Genomic DNA, 27,985 nt, shown 5'->3' with positions numbered 1-27,985 from the left:
GTCTGAGAAATACAGAAGTGAAGGATACTCTGAGCAAAGAAATGTGAATATTTCCTAAAGGTTAGGGAATTGTAACAATTTTTTCCCCTAGAAGACAATGAAAGAAAATAATGTATTTGAGGATAACTTCTTATTACATTTTTAGTCCTCAGAGCCTGTGACATTTACCCTTGACTTTTTACTATCAAATTGACTAATGTGAGTGACTTTAACTGCCCAAGTGAGGATGAGGCACTTTTCTGTGGAAGAGGGTTCTCTCTCTATGAATTGCACTGGTTCCTGGGTGTCTAATTCAGATTTCATCTAAGCAGTGATTCCCCAAATCAGCTGATTGCATCCCACTCCTCTGAACAGTTCCCCTATTTTATCAGAGTTGCAAAGGACAGCTGAATCTTAGATTAATAATTTAGATTTAAGCAATAATTTTGTAGATCGCTGAAGATAGGTCTAAAGATGAATGAATCAAATTCAGAGGAAACAATCCAGTCTCTCATTTAGAGTAACTATACCAACATGACTGTAATTGTCTCAGTGGATGTGCATACAACACAGCTGCAAGTGTGAATATGTTTTTTAAAAGTTAAATTACATGCTGGTAACTCTTAACTGGTTCCACACTTAGATATTTCATATTCGTATTTGTTTGTAATTGTCATCTCAGCTGTTTTCAGCCATTTATGTGAACTTAAAAACTTTTATTTTCTAGGCCAAACACTGATGGCAAATGTAAATATGAGTTCTACAGCCATCCTCTGTTAAGATTTATGCCACAGAGCAGAGAGAGAGATGCTGCATGTCTGAGGGAACAGAGCACAAGGCCTGAAGTGCTGCATTTAAACCTGCATGTTTGAATGCAGGGCTCACTCACATCGGGGTGGAGGGAGGGAACTGGGAGTCAGGGGGGCTGCTGGCTCCTGAGCCTGTCTGCAGTGTATGTTGCAGTCACTGTGTTGCAGTCACTGTGTATGTTACAGTCACAGCATTGGAGTCATGGTGTTGCAGTCACAATGTTGCAGTCAGCGTTGCAGTGATAGTGTTGCAGTGACAGTGTTTCAATCACAGTGTTGCAGTCACAGCGTTGCAGTCACAGCGTTGCAGTCAATCTGTGTGTTACTAACAGTCAGTGTTGCAGTCACAGAGTTGCAGCCACTCTGTGTTGCAGTCACTGTGTATTGCAGCCACAGTGTTGCAGTCATGGCATTGCAGTTGCAGTGTTGCAGTGACAGCATTGCAGTCACTGTGTGTTGCAGTGTGGCAGTCACTATGTTGCACTCTGCTGCAGTGAGTGTTGCAATGACAGTGTTGTAGTCACTCTGTTGCAGTGACTATTGCAGTGACAGTGTTGCAGACACACCATGGCAGTCACAGTGTTGCAGCAACAGTGTTGCAATGACTGTGTTGCAGTGACAGTGTTGTAGTCACAGCCTTGCAGTGACAGTGTTGCAGTCAATCTGTGTGTTACTAACAGTCAGTGTTGCAGTCACAGCGTTGCAGCCACTGTGTTGCAGTCACTGTGTGTATTGCAGCCACAGTGTTGCAGTCACAGCATTGCAGTGGCAGTGTTGCATTGACCGTATTGCAGTCACAGCATTGCAGTCACTGTGTGTTGCAGTGACCACGTTGCAATGACAGTGTGGCAGTCACTATGTTGCAGTTACTATTGCAGTGACAGTGTTGCAGACACACCGTGGCAGTCACAGTGTTGCAGCAACAGGGTTGCAGTGACAGGGTTGCAGTGACAGTGTTGCAGTAACACTGTTGCAGTGACAGAATTGCAGTTACAGCATTGCAGTGACTATTGCAATGACAGTGTCTGGGCTGGCACTGCAGCTGACCCCTGCACAGCAGGCTCTGTGTCTCTGTGGTTTGGATGAGCAGCTTTGCAGGGGTGGCTCCGTGGCATTTCCTCCCCACCTGCCATGGGGGTGCATTGTTACAGAAAGCAGCACTTGGCACTGCCCAGGCACTGCTGTACTGTTCTGGGAGGGAAGGTTGATGCAGAAGTTTGAGGCTTCCTGAGCTGTCTGTGATCAGTCTGTGAGTCTGAGCTCTAATGAGCCCTGCTGGGAACACTTTGTCCAGCTCAGTTTCTGGTCTCACACCTCACACTGGGCTCTATTAAAGCTCCGAGTGAGTTTGTTTCTGCTTCTGCCTTGTCATTTCTCAAAGCACCTTGCCAGATTTTGCCACAGCTGCAAGGAGCAGGGAGGTGGCACCACGGTCCTGCAGGGCTCATTAAAATGCTGACAGCCTTAATGAGTCTGTGGTTGTTCTTCTGCCACTGCCCGCAGCGCTGGAAGTGGTGTGTGGTTAATTAGGGAGCTCCCAGCTGTTCTTCAGTGAATACCTACAGCTTAATTTCTGTTTGTCTTTTGGTCTAATTATGTGTGACAGCGAGAATGGAAATGGAAACATTTTAATAGGGAATTGGTCTGGTTTATGCCCTGGTGGGAATAAGGAAGAGAGAGGAAAATTATCTTTGTTATTCAAGCAGAGAGAGACCTGAGTCAAAGTTTGTTTCATGTGCTGGCAATAAGACAATTCTTATTCCAGTCTCTTCTGATACTGCAACCCCCAGCAGTGCCAAAAGCTTTGTTTGCAAAGCCTTTCTCTGCTCTAATTAGCACTACCTTTACCTGCTGTACTAATTATACACAGAAACAGAAGAAATATCCATCACCATTGCAAAAGGCTTTCCAGGCCTTTTTTAATGATTGAAAGAAAAAAATCTTAATTAACAGAAAAGTCATATCTTTTACTCTGATCCCTCTGCACTCCAGTTTTCTCGGGATATGAACCCTGAAAAGAACTGGCTCAGTGGGGAGATGAGCAGGTGATAGAAATGTTCAGGCACAATTAGAAGAAGAAATACTTAAACAATAAATTAGGAAAAACTGAATATCTGCCTGGAGATCATGATGAGTCATGCCACTCAGATGTCTGTACTGGGGTCTGTTGCAATACTACGAGGCTAATAGTTTTAAATTAAAGGACAGTAGATTAGCCACTTAGTTATTAGAATATATATATGGAAGAAGATTAGCATCTTAATTATTAGATTAAATGCAAGAAAGAAATTTTTTAGGATGAGGGTGTCAAAACAATTAAATTGGCTGACCAAAGAGCTTTAGATGCCCCATCCCTGGAAACATTCAAGGTCAGGTTGGATGGGGCTCTGACTAACTTGGTCTAGCAGAAGGTGTTCCTGCTCATTGCATAGGGGTTGAATTAGATGATCCCTTACTACCCAAATTATTCTAGGGTAACCCAAATTATGAGTGTTTCCAGTAGCTTGAGGGACATGATACTTCCTCTCACCCCAGTACCAGTGAGTACTGTGGGCAGTTCTGAGCTCCCAGTAAAAGACACAGATGTGCTGGGGAGAGTTCAACAAAGAGGCATGGAGATGGAGAAGGGACTGGAACATCTCTCCTGTGAGGAATAGGTGTGAATTTTTACCCTGGAAACAGCAGGTTGTGGTGGAATATTATCCGTGGATGTAAATCTCTGAAGGTAGGACATAAGTGGGAGACACACATGGTGGTGAGCAGTGACAAGGAGCAGTGACAGGAGCAGTGTCTGAGCATCAGCAAACAAATCATTCATCTGTGGGGGTGACCAAGCACTGGTACAGGTTGGCCAGGGAGGTTGTGGCGTCTCCATGCTCAGAGATGTTCCAAAAACACCTGGAACTGGTCCTGAGCACTTGGTGTTTTAGGTGCTTGAGCAGGGGCATTGGACCAGACAAGAGCTGAAAGTCCCTTCCCATCTCAACCATTTTGTGTGACTCCAGAGTAGTGTCAGTGTGCAGCAGAGTAGAAAACAGCTCCAATTCATTACCTGGTGATGATCTGCATTCAAAGTTTCCCATCCATGACTCACAGATCAAAAACCACATAGATGTGGTTTGCAGACAATGTCTTCAGGGTTGGGAAGGTTAAGCTGGTTTCAGCAGCAAGATTTGGATGATACCACCAGAGCAGGAAAGGGAAGTGATGTTGATCAGGGTGACCTCTGTTAGAACAGACATGGGGCTGCCTTCACATGCTCTGACACCAGACAGTTCCAAAGGGCTGGACTATACACCCACCTTGGACCAGGGTTAAGCCAATCAATGAAGCTGGTGGCACCTCTCTGTGGGAGCCCAGGGCTACCCCTGGCCTCCTTGAGGGTCTCAAAACTCCCCTGGCAAGGGTCTCAAAGGCTCCTGAGTGAGACCCTGGTGTCACAGGTGCTGAATTCTAACTCCTGGGGGAAGTTGTCAGCACAAAGAGAATGGAAACAAGCTACCAAAATTAGTGAAGTGTAAATTAGATTGTTAGAACGTAGATAAATAGACTTTTGGGAATGTTCATGACAAGGGACACGTGGCCAAGATTGAGAATTTGTGTGGTGGATACCTTTTCCTCCTTCTTCTCGATGTTATCCATGTGATGATGACACGGGGGTGACACGTTGGCACTCTTGGATTGGATGGGGTCAGGGTTGGACCATTTAATAAAATTGTATTGTATTGGGAAAATTTTGTAAACATGTAATATGTAGTACAAACTATATAAGATAAGCCCTGACTTCACCAGGCAGATTCCACCATGGATGCCAGGCTGAGCAGACCCTGCTGGCCAGGCAAAAGGTGCCTGAGATAAGAAATAATAAACAATCCTTGGAACAAGAGAAAACCATCTCCATCAATCTCTCTTCGGCTGCTTCAGGAAAAACCAGGGTTTGAAGCACCTTCGTGTCCCTCTGGGGTGATCTCGGGGCAAAGGAGAAACCCCAGACTGGGACACTCTCCAAAAAAGTATTTGTAATATTGCATGGCAGTGAGGAGTGAGGCAAAACAAAGTGTGAGAAACAATGAGCTGCTCTCTGGTAGATCAGCCCCAGCCTGGTGTTTGGGGTTGTTCTTCCCCCAGTGCAGGACCCTGGACCTGTCCTTGTTGAACCTCTTCAGGTTTCTCTCTGCCCAACTCTCTGGCCTGTCAAGTCCCACTAAATGACAGAACAGCTTTCTGGTGTATCACCCACTCCCTCCTGTTTTACATCATCAGCAAACTAGCTGAGGGTACATTCTATGACTTCTAAGATAAATTATCAGAAAAAAAAACCCTAAAAGAAATGCAACTCTTCCTGGCACAAGTGAGCATGCTTGTCTCAGCAGTACTGCTTTTGCCTCAGCCTTATTTGACGTTTTCTATCCCATCACCACACCACAAGGGCACCTCCTGGCCCAGTCAGGTCTGATTAGCTGATCCAGTGGGAAAAAGTTTCCAGTTCAACCCACAGGCATTTTACAGTTGTAAAGAAAATGCTTCATCTGAGTTTCAAGGTCATTGAAGGGGAGACAGGGTGTAAACAGGCTGGTCTTCAATCTGTCTAAGCATCCTAAGAGGGTTTCAAGTTTGTTCTAGAAACCCACATGGTTGGGATGGACAGGGATCTGACAGGAAGGTCTCATAGATATGTATGTATAGCAGAAAGATCTTTGAATGTAGAATCAGAAGAAGAAATAGAAATGAAAGCAAGTTTTGATATAGAAGAAAAGAATTGCTGAGCCAGTCACACTGGATAACTAAGAAGCCAAAGGATATGTTAACAAGGGAGTTTGAAGGGGCTTTTGTAGCTCAGAGTAAAGGATAAATCTACTCCCGACAGAAAATGTTTTTACTGAGCAAAAAGATTTCACAAGCAAAAAAATCTCCCAGTGGGATGATGTAATTTTATGTCATGCAATGGGACTCAATGGATATTAACAGGAGGTATGTTCCTGGAGGAAGGATGGGTCATGGGAAAGATAAAGACCATTGCCCCATCTGTCTTTTAACAGATGTCCCATGAGCAGAGGATATCTTCCACAGAGATGAGAATCACTGCCCCATTTGGTCTCAGTGGATGGTGATATAATACAGACCATTGGGCACATCTTTTCATTGTAACCCAGGACACCCACCCACAGTCCCACTCAGCTTCTCCCAAGGAGTGTCATCTCCTCATTCTCACACTCAATTGCATCCAATTCCCAAGAAGGCTGCAGACACCAGCAAGTTTGAAGATGCTTTTATTGATGGCCAGAAAGCAGAGCTGAAGCAGCAGTGGGAGAAAAGGAACATTGGGAAGCTGTGTGTACTTGGGACCTGCATTTTCACTTTGCCACAGAGACTCTCCTTACTGCAAAAGCCTGTGCTGCACCACGGGGGCTTCTCTGAGCCCAGTTCAGCTGCCCCTGGAAGCTTCTGAGCACCAGCAGGTGTTTGATGCATTGTGGAGAAGGGGCACTGAGCATTTTAGTCAGAGGATGGAGAGCCAGGCAGCTCTGGGAGTGCAAACCTCATCAGTTGCCTACTTATCCAGGGCTCAAAATATGAGATTCTGGTAAATATCTTAGGGAAGAGGTTCTCTTTAAGTCCATGAGAAACAATGCCATGAGCCTTACGATTGCAGACTAATGGGCCACCAGAATCACCCTGTGTCATGAAAGGAGTGAAAGGAGTCAGACATGCTGTTCTTGCCTTAAGGAACAAGTTTCCACTTCCCTCCCTCCATGAGAAGAACCTCCTGTTCCAACCACCTCTCCCTCCTCCAACTCTGCAGGGTTTGTAGCTGCCTCACTAAGCCCACCCATGGAACAATTCAGGCCTGGGGGCTGTTTGAGATTGAAAAGCAAACAAAAAAAATGCCTACTTTAGACATGGGGAAATGTCTAAGCCATCCTAACAAGGGTATCACAAATAATTTACACACCACTGGCTAGACTGGGTAGAACATCCCCAAGTAAAAATGCAAATGATATTGATAGTTAGAAAATGCACCCCAATCCAGGGAGAACATCAACTTCAGAGCTACAGCTCATCATTCTGAAGGTCTTGGTTCATTCTGGTGTCCTTTTACATTCACCTGAGGACCAAGCTGACTGTCCAACCCCAACCTCCTCCCAAGCTTGCAGCCCAAAATATCACTTACATTGAAAGGTGCCTTTCCACTCCTCTCAAGCCCAACGCACATCATGGACAGAGGATTGAAGTTACGTTTGAACAGCTGCTTACATATTTCCTCATTTTGCACCTTCTGTTCCACCTCCATCATCACATTACTGGGGGACCATGAAAAAGACAGCCAGCCACCTCACATTTAGTTCCTGCTCTCACATGTTCATTCCTCCTGGGTAAGGAGATAAATTGCACATTCTGATTGATCCTGGCCCGTGTCTTCAGCTGTGATGCAGAGAGAACACGGGGTTAGGCCAGCCAAGGATTAGGAACAAGTTCAGAGGTTTGGGGAGGTGGAGGCAAGCAGGGGGAGATCCCTCAGGCAGGAAGGATGTGCTGGGCCATACCTTCAGTAGCACAATGTCATTTATGAAGCCAGCAGGGGAATAGTTGGGATGGATGACCCAGCGTGCAGCAGGGATCCTCTGCTGGCTCCATTCTCGGACCCTGATGTTGTGGGCTCCCAGAGTCACAGTGATGTTCACTCTCCTGCCAGGAAACACCAACATGTTCCAGCTGCATTGGCCACAGGAACACAGCTCCCAGTGCAGGGGATAAACCTCCCCAGAGAGCAGCTCTCAGCAAGTCCTCTGCAGCCTGGGCTCCTTCCACAGCCCAGCTGAGCATCCCTCACCCCACACTCACACAGGTGGAGCTGCCCCATGCTGAAGGCAAAGGGAGACAGGGGAGGGGAGACACTGGACCCTCTTGTCCAGCAGTAGCTCCAAGCCATGGTAGGATCCATGGCCCTGGAGACCCCTGTGAGCATTCCTGTCCCCAAGCACACTCAGCCCCTGGCAGACAGTTCCTGCAACTCACATAGGATAGCTCAGCTCCAGAGATCCCTGCTCTGGCTGAAGAGACACAGGGTGCTATTTCAGCCCAGACCAGGGCTGAGGCCCTTTGGGACTATGTGAGACTGGAAAAAAAATCACCTGCACATGAAAGAGAGGGTCTTACCTTTTTTTAGGCACACAGTGAGCTGCTGATAGCACTGCATCTGAGCGAATCAGGAACCCTCCACAGTAACTAGTCTGTATGCCAGACTGATTTACAGATTGTATTTTTAAATAAGCCATGTAGGGTCTGGAGTGGGGCACAACCTTCTTCCCACCAATGATCCTTCCTGGAAGAGAGATGGGAAATGTTCATATGATGTGTTCTGCTATTTCCTCTCGAGTTTGGGGCTGCATGAACAGAGAGGGTCATCCTCTGATGTCATGTGCCACTGAAACCAGCAACTCTCCTTCCTGGGGCTGTCCAGAGCATTGCTGGTGCAATGGAGACAAAGGCAAGCAGCACTGCCTGGGGTGACTGACCACCCCTGGCTCTGGACAACTGAAATGCCAGCAAAGGGCACAGCTCTGCTGCCTGTAATGCCTCACTGGTTTCAGGCACACCTTGAGCTGAGACATAAGAGGAGAGAGGAAAGCAGGAGAGTAGAGATAGGAGAGAAGGTGAGGCAGGAACCTTGCCTGAGATTGACTACTCAGTGTCCATCTGTGCCCTTGCATGTTCTTGTCTAAGTCCCCTCCCTGTGTACTCACCAGCCCCAGCCCAGGGCAGGAGAAAAGCACTTGAGCTCAGGAGGAGAAGCAGCATCTTCTGCCACTGGAGGAGCCAAAGCAGTTGCTGTGGCCAGGCAGGAGACAGGTACAGAATGCCAACCTTTATAAACGTGGTGTGGAGCTGAAACAGGAAACCTCAGCCTGCCTGCAGCCGTGTCATTCGCTGCTTTTATTCTCACAGCCCCAGGCTGTGGCTTGGACAGGGGTTCATGACATCCTCTGCATTTTCATCACCATCTGCTCAGAAAGCTGGAGAGATCTGGGCTTGTTCAGAGCACCCACAGTGCACAGGGAGAGCAATGGGGTGTCTGTTGGGTGCATATCCCAGCAGAGACCTTTGGAGAGATCCCTGGGACCCTGCATGTGGGCTGGTTCAGTCAGGAGTTTTTAATTTTTTTACTTTTTTCCCCTCCTTTCATCTGATGGGAATGGGGATGTCTGGCCAGGGCCAGGCAAAGATCCTGGTTCTTATCAGAGGGGCTGACTGCCATCAGAGATGTCCTTGGGAAATCAGAAATCACCAATCATGGTAGAAAAGACATAAGGCCAGTGGGAGCCTCACAACGTGAGCACTGGTGTTCTAGATGATCTGGCAAGGCCATGGTGATGAGAAAGGCTGAGTTCCAGCTGGGATGGCAGACTGTGAGCCCAGGTGCAGGTCAGCAGGGGCCCTGGCCAAGTGCAGGCCAGGAGGAGCAGGGTCAGTGTCTGCAGGAGAAGGGGAGAGCCCTGCCTGAGCCTCTCTGAGCCCTCCCTGGCAGCTCTGGCTCCAGAGTTACAACCTGGAAGGGACTCAGCCCTCGTTTCCCTGTCCCACCTTGGCCATGAGCCCAGCCAATGAAACCTCCAGGATGTTCCAAATTTTACAAGGCTTTGGCCTAAAGAAAAGCCACAGATAAATCCTTTAGAGCATGCTGGCATTGCCCCTTGCCCTGTGCTGTAAAAAGACACGGGACTGTGGTATGTGTATGGGGATCCTCCTGAAACCTGTCTGCTGGGAGGGATGAGGGTGGGAGGGATGAGGCTCCCATTGCATCTTGCAGAGCAGAGCCAGAGTGGGACTGGCTGTCCTGATTTAGAGTAAATTTGGGAGGAAATTTTTGAATGGGATTCCTCTAGAAAACAGATTCAAGCAGTCCCTCCCTCCCCCAGCTGCTTCAGGGAAATATTTCTTCAGAGAGAAGTGGGGAAAGATAACCCTGTTTATTTAACAGGGAAACAAAACACAAACAGCACCAAAATTAACAATATTAAGTAATAAAACCTCTTGCCACTTTGAAGAGATGACAAATTGAGCAGAGTCCCTGTGGTGGGCTGCAGCCCTGCTCACTCAGTCTCTTTTCAGTTCTGATATTGTGAAATGTCTCAGCCCAGGCTGGGCCTGGTGTGCCACAGGTGTGAGCTCCTGGTGCTCTTCTGGGTTTTCAGCCCAGAGAAGGTTTGAACAATTCCAATATAGAGGAAAAAAACCCCACAGTCCATGGAGCTTCTCTGCCACAGCTAGGCAGAAAAACTAACCAAGAGCAAAGGAGAGCTCTCTCCTGCTGCCCACTGCAGACAGCACAGTCTGTGTGAAGGATGTGGGGGAACAAGTGCAGTCTCTGATAAACTCTGCACCTCTTCTCTCCTCCTTCACTCCTGGAACCAGTTTTAAAGCTGCAGAACTCAATATTCACCAGAACAGATGACTGGGGGTACAAGCATCATAGTCACCCTGAGTTTTTGGCTCACAGCTCTGCCTGTCCCAGTCAGGGTCTGTAATCCACACCTGCAGTGCTGCAGCCTGGCCTCAGCTGGGCTGTGGATGGAGATGTGGCCTTCAGGTCCAGCCATCCCTGTCCTCCAGCACTGTGGGTGCCCTTGTGAAACGTTACACAGTGATTGGTGTCATTATGGAAACACACCATGGGATCAGTATAAACAACAATACTGAACTTCAAGTAAGGCATGGCCCTGAGACAAAAGAAAATGTAATGATTGCATTACATATGTTCAAATTACATAGCTGTGAATTGCTGGCTTTTGTTGTTATGTATTTTTTCCTTTTGATTTTTTTGTCACTCTAATTATGAATTGTATTCATTTTTACCTATAAGGAAGAGGCAGGCTTGTGTAAATAAAAGGTAAAATAAAAGAAGACTAGCAACATAAAATACTTTAATAATAGTGAAAACAAATGTGGGAAGAGACCCAGAAAACCAAACACACTAACCAGCTCAGAGTCAGGGTCAGTGGTTGAAGACCAAGATGTGGGGAGGTCCAGTGTATAAATCTGGGGCAGGAAAGGGGGTGGAGTTGAGGTTAGGGTCCAATGGGTACAGGGGAAAGTGGTGCAGAGATGGGGAAAGGGAAGGTAGGGTCCAATGGGGTGGGCTGGGTGGGACACTGCATCAATTGAGGGCAATGGGGATGCAAGGAAGGGAGAACATTCCAGGGGCTGGGAGTGGTGATGATGACTGGAAAATGAGGGTTGGGAATATGTCTGAGGCATTAACATGGGCCATCCCATAACTCCTTGGAACAACTTATTTTGGAATTGCCACAAGTCCAACAGATGCCTGCCAAGGCCTGAGGTACAGTTCTTCTTCAGAAATGGTTGCCTGACCTGGAATACAGTTCTACACTATCCAATTTTGGTGAGTAATTTATAACATCAGTGAACACAAATAAGTAGGCCTAAAAGAAATACAGCTCTCCTTGGCACAAGTGATCAGGCTTGTCTCTGCAGTACTACTTAGTCCTCAGCCATATTTGACAATTTTCTACCCCATCACCACACCACAAGGGCACCTCCTGGATCACTCAGGCCTGATCAGCTGATCCAGTGGGAGAAAGTTTCCAGTTTAACCCACAGGCATTGAATAGGTGCAAAAAAAATACTTCATCTGAGGTTCAAAGACACTGAAGGGGAGACAGAGTGTTAACAGGCTGCCCTTCAGTCTGTCTAAGCATCCTTAGAAGGTTTTAAGTTGGTTCTAGAAACCCACATGATCTCCCCTTGCATGTGGAGGTGCTTCTGTTTCTCACAGGCTGGATAAATGTTCTGTGCAGGCTCCTGGATCCACCTGCAGGCTTGACTGCAAGAGGCTGATGGAGGCAAGGGGAGCATTTGCAGCATTTGGGGACGGACACCTGTCCTGCACTGTCCCACCCACAGTCCCACTCAGCTTCTCCCAAGGAGTGTCATCTCCTCATTCTCACACTCAATTGCATCCAATTCCCAAGAAGGCTGCAGACATCAGCAAGTTTGAAGATGCTTTTATTGATGGCCAGAAAGCAGAGCTGAAGCAGCAGTGGGAGAAAGGAAACAATGGGAAGCTGTGTGTACTTGGGACCTGCATTTTCACTTTGCCACGGAGACTCTCCTTACTGCAAAAGCCTGTGCTGCACCACGGGGGCTTCTCTGAGCCCAGTTCAGCTGCCCCTTGGAGCTTCTGAGCACCAGCAGGTGTTTGATGCATTGTGGAGAAGGGGCACTGAGCATTTTAGTCAGAGGATGGAGAGCCAGGCAGCTCTGGGAGTGCAAACCTCCTCAGCTGCTGACGTATCCAGGACTCAAAAAATGAGACTCTGGTAAATATCTTAGGGAAGAGGTTATCTTCAAGTCCATGAGAAACAATGCCATGAGCCTTACGATTGCAGACTAATGGGCCACCAGAATCACCCTGTGTCATGAAAGGAGTGAGAGGGGTCAGACATGATCTCCCTGCCTTAAGGAACAAGTTTCCTCTTCCCTCCCTCCATGAGAAGAACCTCCTGTTCCAACCACCTCTCCCCCTCTTACAACTCTCGAGAGTTTGTAGCTGCCTCACCACTCCACTAAGCCCACCCACGAAATTAATTCAGGCCTGGAGGCTCTTTGAGATTAGGAAAGAAAAAAAAAAAACAAAACATGAACCTACTTTAGACATGGGGAAATGTCTAAGCCATCCTAACAAGGGTATCACAAATAATTTCCACACCACAGCACTGGCTAGGCTGGGTAGAACAGCCCCATTTAAGTAAAAAAGGAAATAATGTTGATAGTTAGGAAAATGCACCCCAATCCAGGGAGCACATCAGCTTCAGAGCTTCAGCTCATCATTCTAAAGGTCCTGGTTCATTCTGGTGTCGTTTGACTTTCACCAGTGAACCAAGCTGACTGTCCAACCCCAACCTCCTCCCAAGCTTGCAGCCCAAAACAACACTTACATAGTAAGGTGCCTTTCTACTCTTCTCAAGTCCAACGCACATCATGGACAGAGGATTGAAGTTACGTTTGAACAGCTGCTTACATATTTCCTTATCTTGCACCTCCTGTTCCACCTCCATCATCACATCACTGGGGTGCCCTTCCTGAGACGTCCAGCCCCAGCCAGCCACCTCACATTTAGTTCCTGCTCTCACACGTTCATTCCTCCTGGGTATGGAGATATTTTGCACATCCTCATTCATCCTGGCCTTTTTCTTCAGCTGTGAGGCAGAGAGAACACGGGGTTAGGCCAGCCAAGGATTAGGAACAAGTTCAGAGGTGTGGGGAGGTGGAGGCAAGCAGGGGGAGATCCCTCAGGCAGGAAGGATGTGCTGGGCCATACCTTCAGTAGCACAATGTCATTTATGAAGCCAGCAGAGGAATAGTTGGGATGGATGACCCAGCGTGCAGCAGGGATCCTCTGCTGGCTCCATTCTCGGACCCTGATGTTGTGGGCTCCCAGAGTCACAGTGATGTTCACTCTCCTGCCAGGAAACACCAACATGTTCCAGCTGCATTGGCCACAGGAACACAGCTCCCAGTGCAGGGGATAAACCTCCCCAGAGAGCAGCTCTCAGCAAGTCCTCTGCAGCCTGGGCTCCTTCCACAGCCCAGCTGAGCATCCCTCACCCCACACTCACACAGGTGGAGCTGCCCCATGCTGAAGGCAAAGGGAGACAGGGGAGGGGAGACACTGGACCCTCTTGTCCAGCAGTAGCTCCAAGCCATGGTAGGATCCATGGCCCTGGAGACCCCTGTGAGCATTCCTGTCCCCAAGCACACTCAGCCCCTGGCAGACAGTTCCTGCAACTCACACAGGATAGCTCAGCTCCAGAGATCCCTGCTCTGGCTGAAGAGACACAGGGTGCTATTTCAGCCCAGACCAGGGCTGAGGCCCTTTGGGACTATGTGAGACTGGAAAAAAAATCACCTGCACATGAAAGAGAGTGTCTTACCTTTTTTTAGGCACACAGTGAGCTGCTGATAGCACTGCATCTGAGCGAATCAGGAACCCTCCACAGTAACTAGTCTGTATGCCAGACTGATTTACAGATTGTATTTTTAAATAAGCCATGTAGGGTCTGGAGTGGGGCACAACCTTCTTCCCACCAATGATCCTTCCTGGAAGAGAGATGGGAAATGTTCATATGATGTGTTCTGCTATTTCCTCTCGAGTTTGGGGCTGCATGAACAGAGAGGGTCATCCTCTGATGTCATGTGCCAGTGAAACCAGCAACTCTCCTTCCTGGGGCTGTCCAGAGCATTGCTGGTGCAATGGAGACAAAGGCAAGCAGCACTGCCTGGGGTGACTGACCACCCCTGGCTCTGGACAACTGAAATGCCAGCAAAGGGCACAGCTCTGCTGCCTGTAATGCCTCACTGGTTTCAGGCACACCTTGAGCTGAGACATAAGAGGAGAGAGGAAAGCAGGAGAGTAGAGATAGGAGAGAAGGTGAGGCAGGAACCTTGCCTGAGATTGACTACTCAGTGTCCATCTGTGCCCTTGCATGTTCTTGTCTAAGTCCCCTCCCTGTGTACTCACCAGCCCCAGCCCAGGGCAGGAGAAAAGCACTTGAGCTCAGGAGGAGAAGCAGCATCTTCTGCCACTGGAGGAGCCAAAGCAGTTGCTGTGGCCAGGCAGGAGACAGGTACAGAATGCCAACCTTTATAAATGTGCTGTGGAGCTGAAACAGGAAACCTCAGCCTGCCTGCAGCCGTGTCATTCGCTGCTTTTATTCTCACAGCCCCAGATTGTGGCTTGGAGAGGGGTTCATGACATCCTCTGCGTTTTCATCACCATCTGCTCAGAAAGCTGGAGAGATCTGGGCTTGTTCAGAGCACCCAGAGTGCACAGGGAGAGCAATGGGGTGTCTGTTGGGTGCATATCCCAGCAGAGACCTTTGGAGAGATCCCTGGGACCCTGCATGTGGGCTGGTTCAGTCAGGAGTTTTTAATTTTTTTACTTTTTTCCCCTCCTTTCATCTGATGGGAATGGGGATGTCTGGCCAGGGCCAGGTAAAGATCCTGGTTCTTATCAGAGGGGCTGACTGCCATCAGAGATGTCCTTGGGAAATCAGAAATCACCAATCATGGTAGAAAAGACACAAGGCCAGTGGGAGCCTCACAACGTGAGCACTGGTGTTCTAGATGATCTGGCAAGCCCATGGTGATGAGAAAGGCTGAGGTCCAGCTGGGATGGCAGACTGTGAGCCCAGGTGCAGGTCAGCAGGGGCCCTGGCCAAGTGCAGGCCAGGAGGAGCAGGGTCAGTGTCTGCAGGAGAAGGGGAGAGCCCTGCCTGAGCCTCTCTGAGCCCTCCCTGGCAGCTCTGGCTCCAGAGTTACAACCTGGAAGGGACTCAGCCCTCGTTTCCCTGACCCACCTTGGCCATGAGCCCAGCCAATGAAACCTCCAGGATGTTCCAAATTTTACAAGGCTTTGGCCTAAAGAAAAGCCACAGATAAATCCTTTAGAGCATGCTGGCATTGCCCCTTGCCCTGTGCTGTAAAAAGACACGGGACTGTGGTATGTGTATGGGGATCCTCCTGAAACCTGTCTGCTGGGAGGGATGAGGGTGGGAGGGATGAGGCTCCCATTGCATCTTGCAGAGCAGAGCCAGAGTGGGACTGGCTGTCCTGATTTAGAGTAAATTTGGGAGGAAATTTTTGAATGGGGTTCCTCTAGAAAACAGATTCAAGCAGTCCCTCCCTCCCCCAGCTGCTTCAGGGAAATATTCCTTCAGAGAGAAGTGGGGAAAGATAACCCTGTTTATTTAACAGGGAAACAAAACACAAACAGCACCAAAATTAACAATATTAAGTAATAAAACCTCTTGCCACTTTGAAGAGATGACAAATTGAGCAGAGTCCCTGTGGTGGGCTGCAGCCCTGCTCACTCAGTCTCTTTTCAGTTCTTCTGATATTGTGAAATGTCTCAGCCCAGGCTGGGCCTGGTGTGCCACAGGTGTGAGCTCCTGATGCTCTTCTGGGTTTTCAGCCCAGAGAAGGTTTGAACAATTCCAATATAGAGGAAAAAAACCCCACAGTCCATGGAGCTTCTCTGCCACAGCTAGGCAGAAAAACTAACCAAGAGCAAAGGAGAGCTCTCTCCTGCTGCCCACTGCAGACAGCACAGTCTGTGTGAAGGATGTGGGGGAACAAGTGCAGTCTCTGATAAACTCTGCACCTCTTCTCTCCTCCTTCACTCCTGGAACCAGTTTGAAAGCTGCAGAACTCAATATTCACCAGAACAGATGACTGGGGGTACAAGCATCATAGTCACCCTGAGTTTTTGGCTCACAGCTCTGCCTGTCCCAGTCAGGGTCTGTAATCCACACCTACAGTGCTGCAGCCTGGCCTCAGCTGGGCTGTGGATGGAGATGTGGCCTTCAGGTCCAGCCATCCCTGTCCTCCAGCACTGTGAGTGCCCTTGTGAAACGTTACACAGTGATTGGTGTCATTATGGAAACACACCATGGGATCAGTATAAACAACAATACTGAACTTCAAGTAAGGCATGGCCCTGAGACAAAAGAAAATGTAATGATTGCATTACATATGTCCAAATTACATAGCTGTGAATTGCTGGCTTTTGTTGTTATGTATTTTTTCCTTTTTATTTTTTTGTCACTCTAATTATGAATTGTATTCATTTTTACCTATAAGAAAGAGACAGGCTTGTGTAAATAAAAGGTAAAATAAAAGAAGAGCAACATAAAATACTTTAATAATAGTGAAAACAAATGTGGGACAAGGCCCAGAAAACCAAACACACTAACCAGCTCAGAGTCGGGGTCAGTGGTTGAAGACCAAGATGTGGGGAGGTCCAGTGTATAAATCTGGGGCAGGAAAGGGGGTGGAGTTGAGGTTAGGGTCCAATGGGTACAGGGGAAAGTGGTGCAGAGATGGGGAAAGGGAAGGTAGGGTCCAATGGGGTGGGCTGGGTGGGACACTGCATCAATTGAGGGCAATGGGGATGCAAGGAAGGGAGAACATTCCAGGGGCTGGGAGTAGTGATGATGACTGGAAAATGAGGGTTGGGAATATGTCTGAGGCATTAACATGGGCCATCCCATAACTCCTTGGAATAACTTATTTTGGAATTGCCACAAGTCCAACAGATGCCTGCCAAGGTCTGAGGTACAGTTCTTCTTCAGAAATGGTTGCCTGACCTGGAATACAGTTCTACACTATCCAATTTTGGTGAGTAATTTATAACATCAGTGAACACAAATAAGTAGGCCTAAAAGAAATACAGCTCTCCTTGGCACATGTGATCAGGCTTGTCTCTGCAGTACTACTTAGTCCTCAGCCATATTTGACAATTTTCTACTCCATCACCACACCACAAGGGCACCTCCTGGATCACTCAGGCCTGATCAGCTGATCCAGTGGGAGAAAGTTTCCAGTTTAACCCACAGGCATTGAATAGGTGCAAAAAAAATACTTCATCTGAGGTTCAAAGACACTAAAGGGGAGACAGAGTGTTAACAGGCTGCCCTTCAGTCTGTCTAAGCATCCTTAGAAGGTTTTAAGTTGGTTCTAGAAACCCACATGATCTCCCCTTGCATGTGGAGGTGCTTCTGTTTCTCACAGGCTGGATAAATGTTCTGTGCAGGCTCCTGGATCCACCTGCAGGCTTGACTGCAAGAGGCTGATGGAGGCAAGGGGAGCATTTGCAGCATTTGGGGACGGACACCTGTCCTGCACTGTCCCACCCACAGTCCCACTCAGCTTCTCCCAAGGAGTGTCATCTCCTCATTCTCACACTCAATTGCATCCAATTCCCAAGAAGGCTGCAGACATCAGCAAGTTTGAAGATGCTTTTATTGATGGCCAGAAAGCAGAGCTGAAGCAGCAGTGGGAGAAAGGAAACAATGGGAAGCTGTGTGTACTTGGGACCTGCATTTTCACTTTGCCACAGGAGACTCTCCTTACTGCAAAAGCCTGTGCTGCACCACGGGGGCTTCTCTGAGCCCAGTTCAGCTGCCCCTTGGAGCTTCTGAGCACCAGCAGGTGTTTGATGCATTGTGGAGAAGGGGCACTGAGCATTTTAGTCAGAGGATGGAGAGCCAGGCAGCTCTGGGAGTGCAAACCTCCTCAGCTGCTGACGTATCCAGGACTCAAAAAATGAGACTCTGGTAAATATCTTAGGGAAGAGGTTATCTTCAAGTCCATGAGAAACAATGCCATGAGCCTTACGATTGCAGACTAATGGGCCACCAGAATCACCCTGTGTCATGAAAGGAGTGAGAGGGGTCAGACATGATCTCCCTGCCTTAAGGAACAAGTTTCCTCTTCCCTCCCTCCATGAGAAGAACCTCCTGTTCCAACCACCTCTCCCCCTCTTACAACTCTCGAGAGTTTGTAGCTGCCTCACCACTCCACTAAGCCCACCCACGAAATTAATTCAGGCCTGGAGGCTCTTTGAGATTAGGAAAGAAAAAAAAAAAAAAAAACATGAACCTACTTTAGACATGGGGAAATGTCTAAGCCATCCTAACAAGGGTATCACAAATAATTTCCACACCACAGCACTGGCTAGGCTGGGTAGAACAGCCCCATTTAAGTAAAAAAGGAAATAATGTTGATAGTTAGGAAAATGCACCCCAATCCAGGGAGCACATCAGCTTCAGAGCTTCAGCTCATCATTCTAAAGGTCCTGGTTCATTCTGGTGTCGTTTGACTTTCACCAGTGAACCAAGCTGACTGTCCAACCCCAACCTCCTCCCAAGCTTGCAGCCCAAAACAACACTTACATAGTAAGGTGCCTTTCTACTCTTCTCAAGTCCAACGCACATCATGGACAGAGGATTGAAGTTACGTTTGAACAGCTGCTTACATATTTCCTTATCTTGCACCTCCTGTTCCACCTCCATCATCACATCACTGGGGTGCCCTTCCTGAGACGTCCAGCCCCAGCCAGCCACCTCACATTTAGTTCCTGCTCTCACACGTTCATTCCTCCTGGGTATGGAGATATTTTGCACATCCTCATTCATCCTGGCCTTTTTCTTCAGCTGTGATGCAGAGAGAACACGGTGTTAGAGCCAGCCAAGGATTAGGAACAAGTTCATAGGTGTGGGGAGGTGGAGGCAAGCAGGGGGAGATCCCTCAGGCAGGAAGGATGTGCTGGGCCATACCTTCAGTAGCACAATGTCATTTATGAAGCCAGCAGGGGAATAGTTGGGATGGATGACCCAGCGTGCAGCAGGGATCCTCTGCTGGCTCCATTCTCGGACCCTGATGTTGTGGGCTCCCAGAGTCACAGTGATGTTCACTCTCCTGCCAGGAAACACCAACATGTTCCAGCTGCATTGGCCACAGGAACACAGCTCCCAGTGCAGGGGATAAACCTCCCCAGAGAGCAGCTCTCAGCAAGTCCTCTGCAGCCTGGGCTCCTTCCACAGCCCAGCTGAGCATCCCTCACCCCACACTCACACGGGTGGAGCTGCCCCATGCTGAAGGCAAAGGGAGACAGGGGAGGGGAGACACTGGACCCTCTTGTCCAGCAGTAGTTCCAAGCCATGGTAGGATCCATGGCCCTGGAGACCCCTGTGAGCATTCCTGTCCCCAAGCACACTCAGCCCCTGGCAGACAGTTCCTGCAACTCACACTGGATAGCTCAGCTCCAGAGATCCCTGCTCTGGCTAAAGAGACACAGGGTGCTGTTTCAGCCCAGACCAGGGCTGAGGCCCTTTGGGACTATGTGAGACTGGAAAAAAAATCACCTGCACATGAAAGAGAGGGTCTTACCTTTTTTTAGGCACACAGTGAGCTGCTGATAGCACTGCATCTGAGTGAATCAGGAACCCTCCACAGTAACTAGTCTGTATGCCAGACTGATTTACAGATTGTATTTTTAAATAAGCCATGTAGGGTCTGGAGTGGGGCTCAACCTCCTTCCCACCAATGATCCTTCCTGGAAGAGAGATGGGAAATGTTCATATGATGTGTTCTGCTATTTCCTCTCGAGTTTGGGGCTGCATGAACAGAGAGGGTCATCCTCTGATGTCATGTGCCAGTGAAACCAGCAACTCTCCTTCCTGGGGCTGTCCAGAGCATTGCTGGTGCAATGGAGACAAAGGCAAGCAGCACTGCCTGGGGTGACTGACCACCCCTGGCTCTGGACAACTGAAATGCCAGCAAAGGGCACAGCTCTGCTGCCTGTAATGCCTCACTGGTTTCAGGCACACCTTGAGCTGAGACATAAGAGGAGAGAGGAAAGCAGGAGAGTAGAGATAGGAGAGAAGGTAAGGCAGGAACCTTGCCTGAGACTGACTACTCAGTGTCCATCTGTGCCCTTGCATGTTCTTGTCTAAGTCCCCTCCCTGTGTACTCACCAGCCCCAGCCCAGGGCAGGAGAAAAGCACTTGAGATCAGGAGGAGAAGCAGCATCTTCTGCCACTGGAGGAGCCAAAGCAGTTGCTGTGGCCAGGCAGGAGACAGGTACAGAATGCCAACCTTTATAAACGTGGTGTGGAGCTGAAACAGGAAACCTCAGCCTGCCTGCAGCCGTGTCATTCGCTGCTTTTGTTCTCACAGCCCCAGACTGTGGCTTGGAGAGGGGTTCATGACATCCTCTGCATTTTCATCACCATCTGCTCAGAAAGCTGGAGAGATCTGGGCTTGTTCAGAGCACCCACAGTGCACAGGGAGAGCAATGGGGTGTCTGTTGGGTGCATATCCCAGCAGAGACCTTTGGAGAGATCCCTGGGACCCTGCATGTGGGCTGGTTCCGTCTGGACTTTTAAAATTTTTTACTTTTTTCCCCTCCTTTCATCTGATGGGAATGGGGATGTCTGGCCAGGGCCAGGCAAAGATCCTGGTTGTTATCAGAGAGGCTGACTGCCATCAGAGATGTCCTTGGGAAATCAGAAATCACCAATCAGAGGAGCAAAGGGACAAGGCCAGTGGGAGCCGTAAAACTAGGGAGAGCTGATAAAATACAGGAACACAGACTTCATCCAGAAAGCAGAAGAAGTGATTTATTGCAGGAATAGACACATATTTTAATAGACTGGTTCACAGAACCAAGGATAGAACAAGCTCTTTGGTCCAAGGAAGGCAGCACCTCTTGCAAAAATGCTTTTACCAAAACATCACGTTCGTCATTCACTCTTCCTGTTCACAACACCATGTGCTAAACTTCGTTATTCATTCTTTCCTTCTGTTCTCATTTGATTAGCTTGGGAAAACTCAAACTGCTGTTTTTCCTGACTCTCACCAGCTTCTACAGTCTAGGGAGCTCCTCTGCTTCAGCTAACCAGAAAAACTGACCAAAAGCAAAGGAGAGCTCTCTCCTGCAGCCCACTGCAGACAGCACAGCCTGTGGGAAGGATGTGGGGGAGCAAGTGCAGTCTGTGATAACAAACTCTGCACATTTTCTCTCCCCCTTAACTCCTGGGATCAGTTTTTAAGCTGCAGAACTCAATATTCAAAAGAACAGATGGTTGGGGGGATGCAAGCATCATAAAGTCACCCCAAGACATTGGCTCCCAGCCAGAGGTGACTCTGCCTGTTCCAGTCATGGTCTGTAATCCTCCAGTGCTGCAGCCTGGCCTCAGCTGTGCTGTGAGCAGAGATGTGGCCTCTGGGTCCAGCCATCCCTTCTCTCCAGCACTGTGGGTACCCTGGAGCAAGGAGGTTTATGCAAAACAAGGAGAGAGAAAATGGGGAGAAGGAAAGAGGAGAAGCAGGAGAGGTTATCCCAGTGAGTGGAGGGAGCAGTGTTTCTGTGGAAAAAAACTTGAAGGACCTAGAGCAGAGGGCAGGTGGGTGTGAAGCAGCAGGTGGGACTGGGCAGGGCAGAACTTTGGGGTGACATTCTGGAGGCCACGAGGAGCAGGGCACTGCCCTGCAGCAATCTTCCTTTTCACTGCTTTAACACAGAAACCCAGGCCAACAGCCCCAGCAGGGACAGGAACCTGCTCAGTATTTCAGGTGAGGGCACAGCCATACAACATTGCTCTCTTATTTCACAGGAATATTTCAACAGCAATGTATTTCTGCCATACTACCATTATGTACTTAGGCTGCTTCTGCTGTTTTAGTGTCTGAAAAAAGTAAATCTTAGCACGAAAAGAGGGAAATCATGGCCACTGTCCTGAGACTGAGCACATAATCATGGGGAGTAATTTCTCATAATGCTAAATGATGATTTGATTAATGATTTGTGTGTTCTTTACCAATGTTCCAATTTGATATTAGAAAACTTAAAAACCATAAATATTAGAGAGATTATCAATGGGTAGTCTCAGGTGAAATAGGAGGCCATACTTATTTACCAAAAGCCTTCAAGGTACAATTTCAGAAGTGGTGGGAGATCTGGAAAATTCCATCCTTAGAGTGTTTTTTCCTCTCTGCTGACCACACAGGGGGATTGGCTCAGAATGTCACCAGCATTTGCATGCCATCAAATGGCTGCAGAAAAGAAATCTCTGTTTGCTAACCTCTCTTGTATGGATAAGAAGAAAATTCTGTGAAATTGAAAGATTCAGTCATTGAATGAAGAAACTTCATTTCCCCTTTCACTACAATCTCCTATTTGCTATTGAACCTTTGTCTTTGATGCAAATTTGGTCCTCATTCTCTAGTTCATTTATCAGTCTTTTCCCAGATCAGATGTCTCTGACCACATCAGGGTGATGCTGCTTAGGTTGGTACTAGGTACAGATTTAATTCATGAAATTCCAATCAAATCTGATGGAAGGAAGGAAGGGAAGGAAGGGAAGGAAGGGAAGGAAGGATTCACAGTAGGCAAGCAGTTATTTAAGACCGAAGAATGAAATGTGAGTTCTGTAGTTGAATGAAAACTCTCCTACCAGAGACAGCTCTGCCCCCAGAGGCACCCAGTCCAATTAAACAAAGGCAACATCAGGCTAATTCTGTCCTTGGAGTCTCCCATCCCTTGATGTTTCCAGCTGCTGCTCAGCCCTTTCAGATCAACAATCAGTCCCCAGCTGCTGGGGATAGAGGGTTCATAGCCTTACACGTGTGAGACATGAGATGCTTGTGTCTGAAGAGGTCCCTCTTTAAAGGTCCCACTTTGCAGACAGTGGAGGGAAGGCTGAAGCTGCAGTCCAGAGCAGCATTTCTGTGCTGTTTTGTAAGGATATTTGCTACATCCCTTGCCCACAGAGGGGGCACAGCTCTGAACAACCATCCCTGACAACTCTGAAATCAGATTAAATCAATCCCACTGGTAGGAGCTTTAGGGATTTCAAGAGACTTTACTTAAGCCAGGTGTCAGAGGCAGCTCAGCTGTTCCCTTCATGGCCAAGAAATAGAGATGCATTGAGGTCTCTGCCTCTCCAGGTGCAGCCAATTCAACTGAGTTGAAACTAATCTAACAAATTCCTTTTCTTCCTCTCTATGGGATATGTCATGTGCTAATGTCAATAGATTATTCCAGCTGTGGCAGAAGATCATCTGCATTTAAAATGTAATTTTTAATCTGCAGTGTAAGATGACAGAAGGAATCATCAGCCCAATACTGTTGATAATGTAAGAAAACACGGGAAATACTTCTATCAAAATTTGAATGACCCATTTTGGAGGCACTGGATGGCAGAATTGCTGGAGGTAAGACACTTTACTTCAAAATGTCTCTTGTGAATGTATAAAGAAAATCCAAGGAAGAGATAAGGCCAAAACTTACTTGAAGGCTCTCAAAGCCACTACACACAAATCACATAAATTGAGGGTTGTTTCTGAGAGGTGTTCTGAGTAAGAGAATAAAAGATTAATTGTCAGTAAAACAGTGGCTGCTGTGAGTGTTGTTGACTTTAATAAAGTGCTAATGATCACAGCAGTAGACTAAAACTTTCATATGGGCTTGGAGAGCAGAATTTCCACTTAAGCCACATGGATCTAACAATTAAGAAAACCAATGTGAATGTGCAGTTAGAGACTGCAGGGAGTTTTTTATGTCATTCTTTATCTGTCATCTATAGGCTGTATTGAGATATCACTGAGAAATGTGTCCTTTCATTCCTATATTAATGGAAACAGTCAAACCCAGAAATACATCAGACCATCAAATGTCTGAGAATATTGGGAGTTAGTTTATTGTGCTTGTGTGTTGAAGTCAGCAAAAATGTCTGTCCCTGCTCATGGACACATTTTTGATGCCAAAATGCATTTTGTTCTTGAGATTTTTCTGGTGTAGGGCAGTAGCTGGTGGCCCCTGTGGTAAGAGATGCTGAATCTGAGGGACACAGAATTAACCACCCCTTTCTCCTGTGGCAGCAGATCTCTTCTCTCCTTCAGTGCCTCAGTTTCCCATCCTGGGAAGTGAGGAGAGCACAGAGCTGGTCCAGCACTGTGTGAACATCCCACACACAGCAACACTCCTCAGAGGAACAGTGTGAGTCATGAATGAAGGTCCTGGGCTTCCCCCTCTGTACTTGCTCATCATTCTCTGTGGGTACCTCTGCCTTGAATTATTCTTTCTTCCCTTGCCTGCCTGCAGACAGAATGTTTTGTTTGGTTTTCTTTGGTGCTGCTTTCTTTGATCTGTGGGTGTTTTGGTGCACAGGAGTCGGTTCAGGTCTTCCTTTCACAGCTTCTGCTTGCTCCATTTGGGTGTGCTTTCCCCAAAGCTGGGCTCCTGGAAGTATTTCTGTCCCACTGACAGCTGGGGATTGATGTGAATATGAGCCAAAGCCTCCTGCAGCCTGAACTTCCTTGGCTTTATCTGAAGTTGAGTTGCTCTAAAGATAATTTCAGATGTCTTGGAGGAAGGTTGCTGTCCTGTCAGCCCACTCAGCAGGAGAAACAGAGTGCAAAGAGCAATGCCCACTGCCCCTAAGGTAACAAAAGTTCTTCTTTCTTTGGTCTCTGGGTGTTTCAGTGTTTATCTGGGTGTTCCCCTCACTGCAGGAAGTGCCTGTGGGACCAGCTGGCACCACAGACCTGACATCTGGGGGGAGAGCAATTAACCCTGCACCCATGATGGAGCCACCCCTTAAATGCCAGCTCCTCTTAGTTGAAGGCTGTGTGAAGCAATGACACGTGGAGGGCAGTGACACCATTGCCTCCTCAATATGCTCAGCCCAGCCTGCTCTAGAGTCACACCCTTAGATCCAGGAGACTCCTGGTTTGAGGAACTGGCTGTGATCTTGGTGCAGTGCCTACAGCTCTGACACTCTGTCCCTCTGATCCTCCCAGATGGAGCCAGCAGCGGAACAAGATGCAGGAAATGACACTCTGCCGACTGAATTTGTGCTCTCTGGATTGCCCAGCCACCCAGAACTCCAGCACCTGCTGTTCTTCCCAATCTGCTTGGTTTACAGCCTGACTCTCATGGGGAACCTTCTCATCTTCCTGCTCACAGTGCACCCCACCCTCCACACCCCCATGTACTTCTTCCTCCGCGTCCTGTCCTTCCTGGACATTTCCACAGCGTCCGTCGTTGTCCCCAAGATGCTGGTGAACCTCCTGTCCCAGGACAGGAGCATCTCCTACCTGGGCTGTGTCACTCAGCTGTACTGTGTGGTTTTCCTGGCGGCCACGGAGTGGTTCCTGCTGGCAGCCATGGCCCTGGACCGCTACGTGGCCGTGTGCTGGCCACTGCACTACAGCACCCTCCTGAGCCCCCGGACCTGCCTCGCCCTGCTGCTGCTCTCCTGCTGCAGTGGCACGGTGGTGTCGGTGCTGCAGACAGCCTGGGTGTTCACCCTGTCCCTGTGTGGGCCCAGGAGGATCAATTACTTCTTCTGTGACATCCCCCCTCTGCTCGTGCTGTCCTGCACGGACACCTTGCCCTACGAGAGGCAGCTCGTCTCGGCCACCGCGCTCGTCATCCTCACACCCTTCTGCCTCATCCTGCTCTCCTACGCCTGCATCATCTCCAGCATCCTCAAGATCTCCTCTGCAGATAGCAGGCACAAGGCCTTCTCCACCTGCTCCTCACACCTGACTGTTGTGACTTTGTACTGTGCCAGTGGCACTTTGATTTACTTACAGCCAAAGTCCAGTGATTCGCAAGACGCTAAGAAAATCCTTGCTCTCGTATACACAACTGTAATTCCCACATTGAACCCCCTGATTTACAGCCTGAGGAATAAAGAAGTGAAAGAAGTACTAATCAGAGTTGTGGCTGTGTTGATGAAGAAATAAAAATTTTCTCATCCATTAATGTACCTTATTTCCATTTTTGGTGGGTTCTAATGGTTTAGCAACTCGGGGGAGCTGCAGGCACAAAGATCTCTTTCACAACTGTAAATATTTTGTCTTTATTCTTTGCTTCAAAAGCAAATGATTTCAAATTTCTATCTCAATTTCTTCCTTAGGGGTACAATATAGATACCAGATATTTCTTCTAAAGCAGAGCACTTCCCATGTCTAATTCAGGTATCCAGACTGGAGCTCCTCACTTCCACTGCAGTTCACCTCACCCTCTCTCTGAAGAATTACTCTTTTAAGTGAACTTTCCAGGCTAAGCATGCACTAATTGATAGGGATTACATGTTTTGCTTTGCCTTTTTTCTTCTTTGTGATGCTTTCCATTCCTTCCTGGAAAAGACATCCAGTGAATGAAAGTGATAAAAAAATTAGTTCACTTCTTTCAGAGCCTTGTGGCTTTTATTTAAGGTGTGGGGAAAGTAAAGGAAAGAAAGATTAACTGTCATTCCTTATTTCCAGCAAGAATTCAGCATTTGATACAGTGCAGTGCCCACTCCCTCCAAGCACTGTGGGGTCTGAGCCATGGCATGAGAACATTCTGCATTCTCAGCTGGAGAAATTCCTCCAGGCATGAAAAGAGTTTCCAGAGGATTAGCTGATATCTGCAAGGGCACTCAGAGAAAAGGGCTGCTACAACCTAGGAGCATTAATTTGGGAGGGTTTTGAAGTTAATTCTGGCTTGGTGAATGAGTCTGCAACATTCGAACTGTACTTTCCATACTGAGGTCAAGCAAAATAAATCTTCCTTTCCAATACTGACCTTTGAGGGCTGTCTCTTCTTCATCTGCCTCAGTTACCTGGCCATGAAGGCAGTAAAGGGCAGGATAATTGAGTATAATGTTCTTTTTTTCATGAGTTTGCTTGTAAAAGAGAAAGGCAATGTAACTTCAGAAGATTCACAACAAGTTAATGACAAAGTGATTAATTGTATTTGGTAATGTTGTTTGCTTAGACTCCTCTAGGGAATTTAACTTGTCTCTGTATTGTTGAAACCCTTCTTTCTTCATAATTAGAACACTGGAGAAAGAGTTAATGAAACTTCATTTACATTTCTACAGACTTTGCTTCTGGGAGTTGATCTACTTTTACCCCTGTGAAAACAGAGAATTTTTTTCTTTTTTTATTACTTGGAAAGGTAATATTAAAGAAGCATTTTTTAAAAAAAAAAGTTTAATTACTTTAGTATAATAACAGTGGTGTTAATCACTTCAAGGGACATTGCATTCCAAATGGTTAAAGCTTTTAATTTTGCCTCTTTTTAAGATGTTTCAGACTCTGGTCCAAGGAGAAAGAGACATCCAAAATCATTCATCCATTTGGAATAAACCTTTTTTATACCTGTTGCAGTGCCCTCCCACCAAACACCATCAGCAAATCTCTGTTTTTCCTGAATTAATCTCTTCTGTTTCCTGTTTCCACATGTGCATGAAAGATACCCCAAATAAATCCTGATGTGGTAGAAAACATGACAGGTGTAAATCAGAATTTCACCTCTAGCAAGGAGCACTGATTTTTGATCTTTGAGAAACACAGCCATTGGTTTTGCTAGAGCTGAACTCACACCATCCTCTCTCCTCTATAAAAAAGAGAAGTTGTGGTTAAATGATGCCATTCAGTGGATCACAGCTTCACAAATAGGCCAGGGCTGAAGTTTGTGCCTGGGTTCATCTCCCCAACCCAAATACATGAACTATTGATTTCCATTTTTATGGAAGAATGCATTTTTAAAAATCATGTCTTTAAATATTTCCATTTATTTCTATTAATTACTTTCAGAAGTGTTTGGGAAATTATATTTAAAAACTAATTAATTCCCTATTTTTAGCAAAAATTGGCACTGATTTAAATGTCTGTCTTGATATGGGTGCAGAGCTCTTGACATCCTGCCACAGTTTATGGTTCTGTCAAACCCCCTCTGTCATGGGTGCATTGATCTCCTTAAGGAAGCTCCAAAAAAACAGCTAAATTAGTCATTAGATGGGTGTTGCTGGTGCAGGGCTTGATTTTTCACTCTA

General features: G+C 47.4%; 3 protein-coding genes across 10 annotated transcripts; 1 reads left to right on the top strand and 2 right to left on the bottom strand.

The window, feature by feature from the left end:
• Positions 1-6,060: 6,060 nt before the first annotated feature.
• LOC306812910 (cathepsin G-like) lies at positions 6,061-8,594 on the bottom strand. Its single transcript, XM_079327833.1, has 5 exons — positions 8,534-8,594; positions 7,947-8,112; positions 7,334-7,475; positions 7,092-7,211; positions 6,061-6,605 (listed from the first exon to the last, which is right to left on the bottom strand). The coding sequence occupies exons 1-5, from the start codon at positions 8,586-8,588 to the stop codon at positions 6,285-6,287; spliced, it is 804 nt and encodes a 267-aa protein (XP_079183959.1). The 5' UTR covers positions 8,589-8,594; the 3' UTR covers positions 6,061-6,284.
• A 4,223-nt stretch (positions 8,595-12,817) lies between these two features.
• Positions 12,818-15,175, bottom strand: LOC306812909 (granzyme B-like; the record flags this gene model as incomplete). Its single annotated transcript, XM_079327832.1, has 5 exons — positions 12,818-13,006; positions 13,129-13,270; positions 13,742-13,907; positions 14,329-14,392; positions 15,167-15,175. Coding segments are annotated over 5 exons (570 nt in total), but the record flags the coding sequence as incomplete, so codon positions are not given.
• A 7,787-nt stretch (positions 15,176-22,962) lies between these two features.
• LOC306812826 (olfactory receptor 10A5-like) lies at positions 22,963-27,975 on the top strand (the record flags this gene model as incomplete). Of its 8 annotated transcripts, XM_079327699.1 has the most annotated exons (4): positions 23,154-23,366; positions 24,033-24,150; positions 24,349-24,595; positions 24,954-25,904. In XM_079327699.1, exons 3-4 carry the CDS (start codon positions 24,578-24,580, stop codon positions 25,902-25,904), a joined length of 969 nt encoding a protein of 322 aa, XP_079183825.1. In that variant the 5' UTR covers positions 23,154-23,366; positions 24,033-24,150; positions 24,349-24,577. The 8 variants fall into 8 exon arrangements, with proteins under 8 accessions (XP_079183829.1, XP_079183825.1, XP_079183832.1 ...); XM_079327703.1 differs by lacking the exon at positions 24,349-24,595 and having other exon boundaries at positions 22,963-23,366; positions 24,954-26,523; XM_079327706.1 differs by lacking the exon at positions 24,349-24,595 and having other exon boundaries at positions 24,054-24,150; positions 25,079-27,975.
• Between the last annotated feature and the right edge of the window lie 10 nt (positions 27,976-27,985).

The sequence above is a fragment of the Erithacus rubecula genome (genome assembly GCF_903797595.1).
Source record: "Erithacus rubecula genome assembly, chromosome: 27".
NCBI lineage: Eukaryota > Metazoa > Chordata > Aves > Passeriformes > Muscicapidae > Erithacus > Erithacus rubecula.
This window is presented reverse-complemented; position numbering and strand designations above follow the sequence as displayed.

Bases quoted from the DNA above. Each gene is read 5' to 3' on its own strand.
- LOC306812910 (XM_079327833.1), bottom strand. From the start codon at position 8,588: ATGCTGCTTCTCCTCCTGAGCTCAAGTGCTTTTCTCCTGCCCTGGGCT. The intron at 8,113-8,533 runs GTGAGTACACAG...TCTCTCTTCCAG, and splicing joins CCTGCCCTGGGCTGGGGCTG to GAAGGATCATTGGTGGGAAG. The intron at 7,476-7,946 runs GTAAGACCCTCT...GTTTCCTGGCAG, and splicing joins CACTGTGTGCCTAAAAAAAG to GAGAGTGAACATCACTGTGA.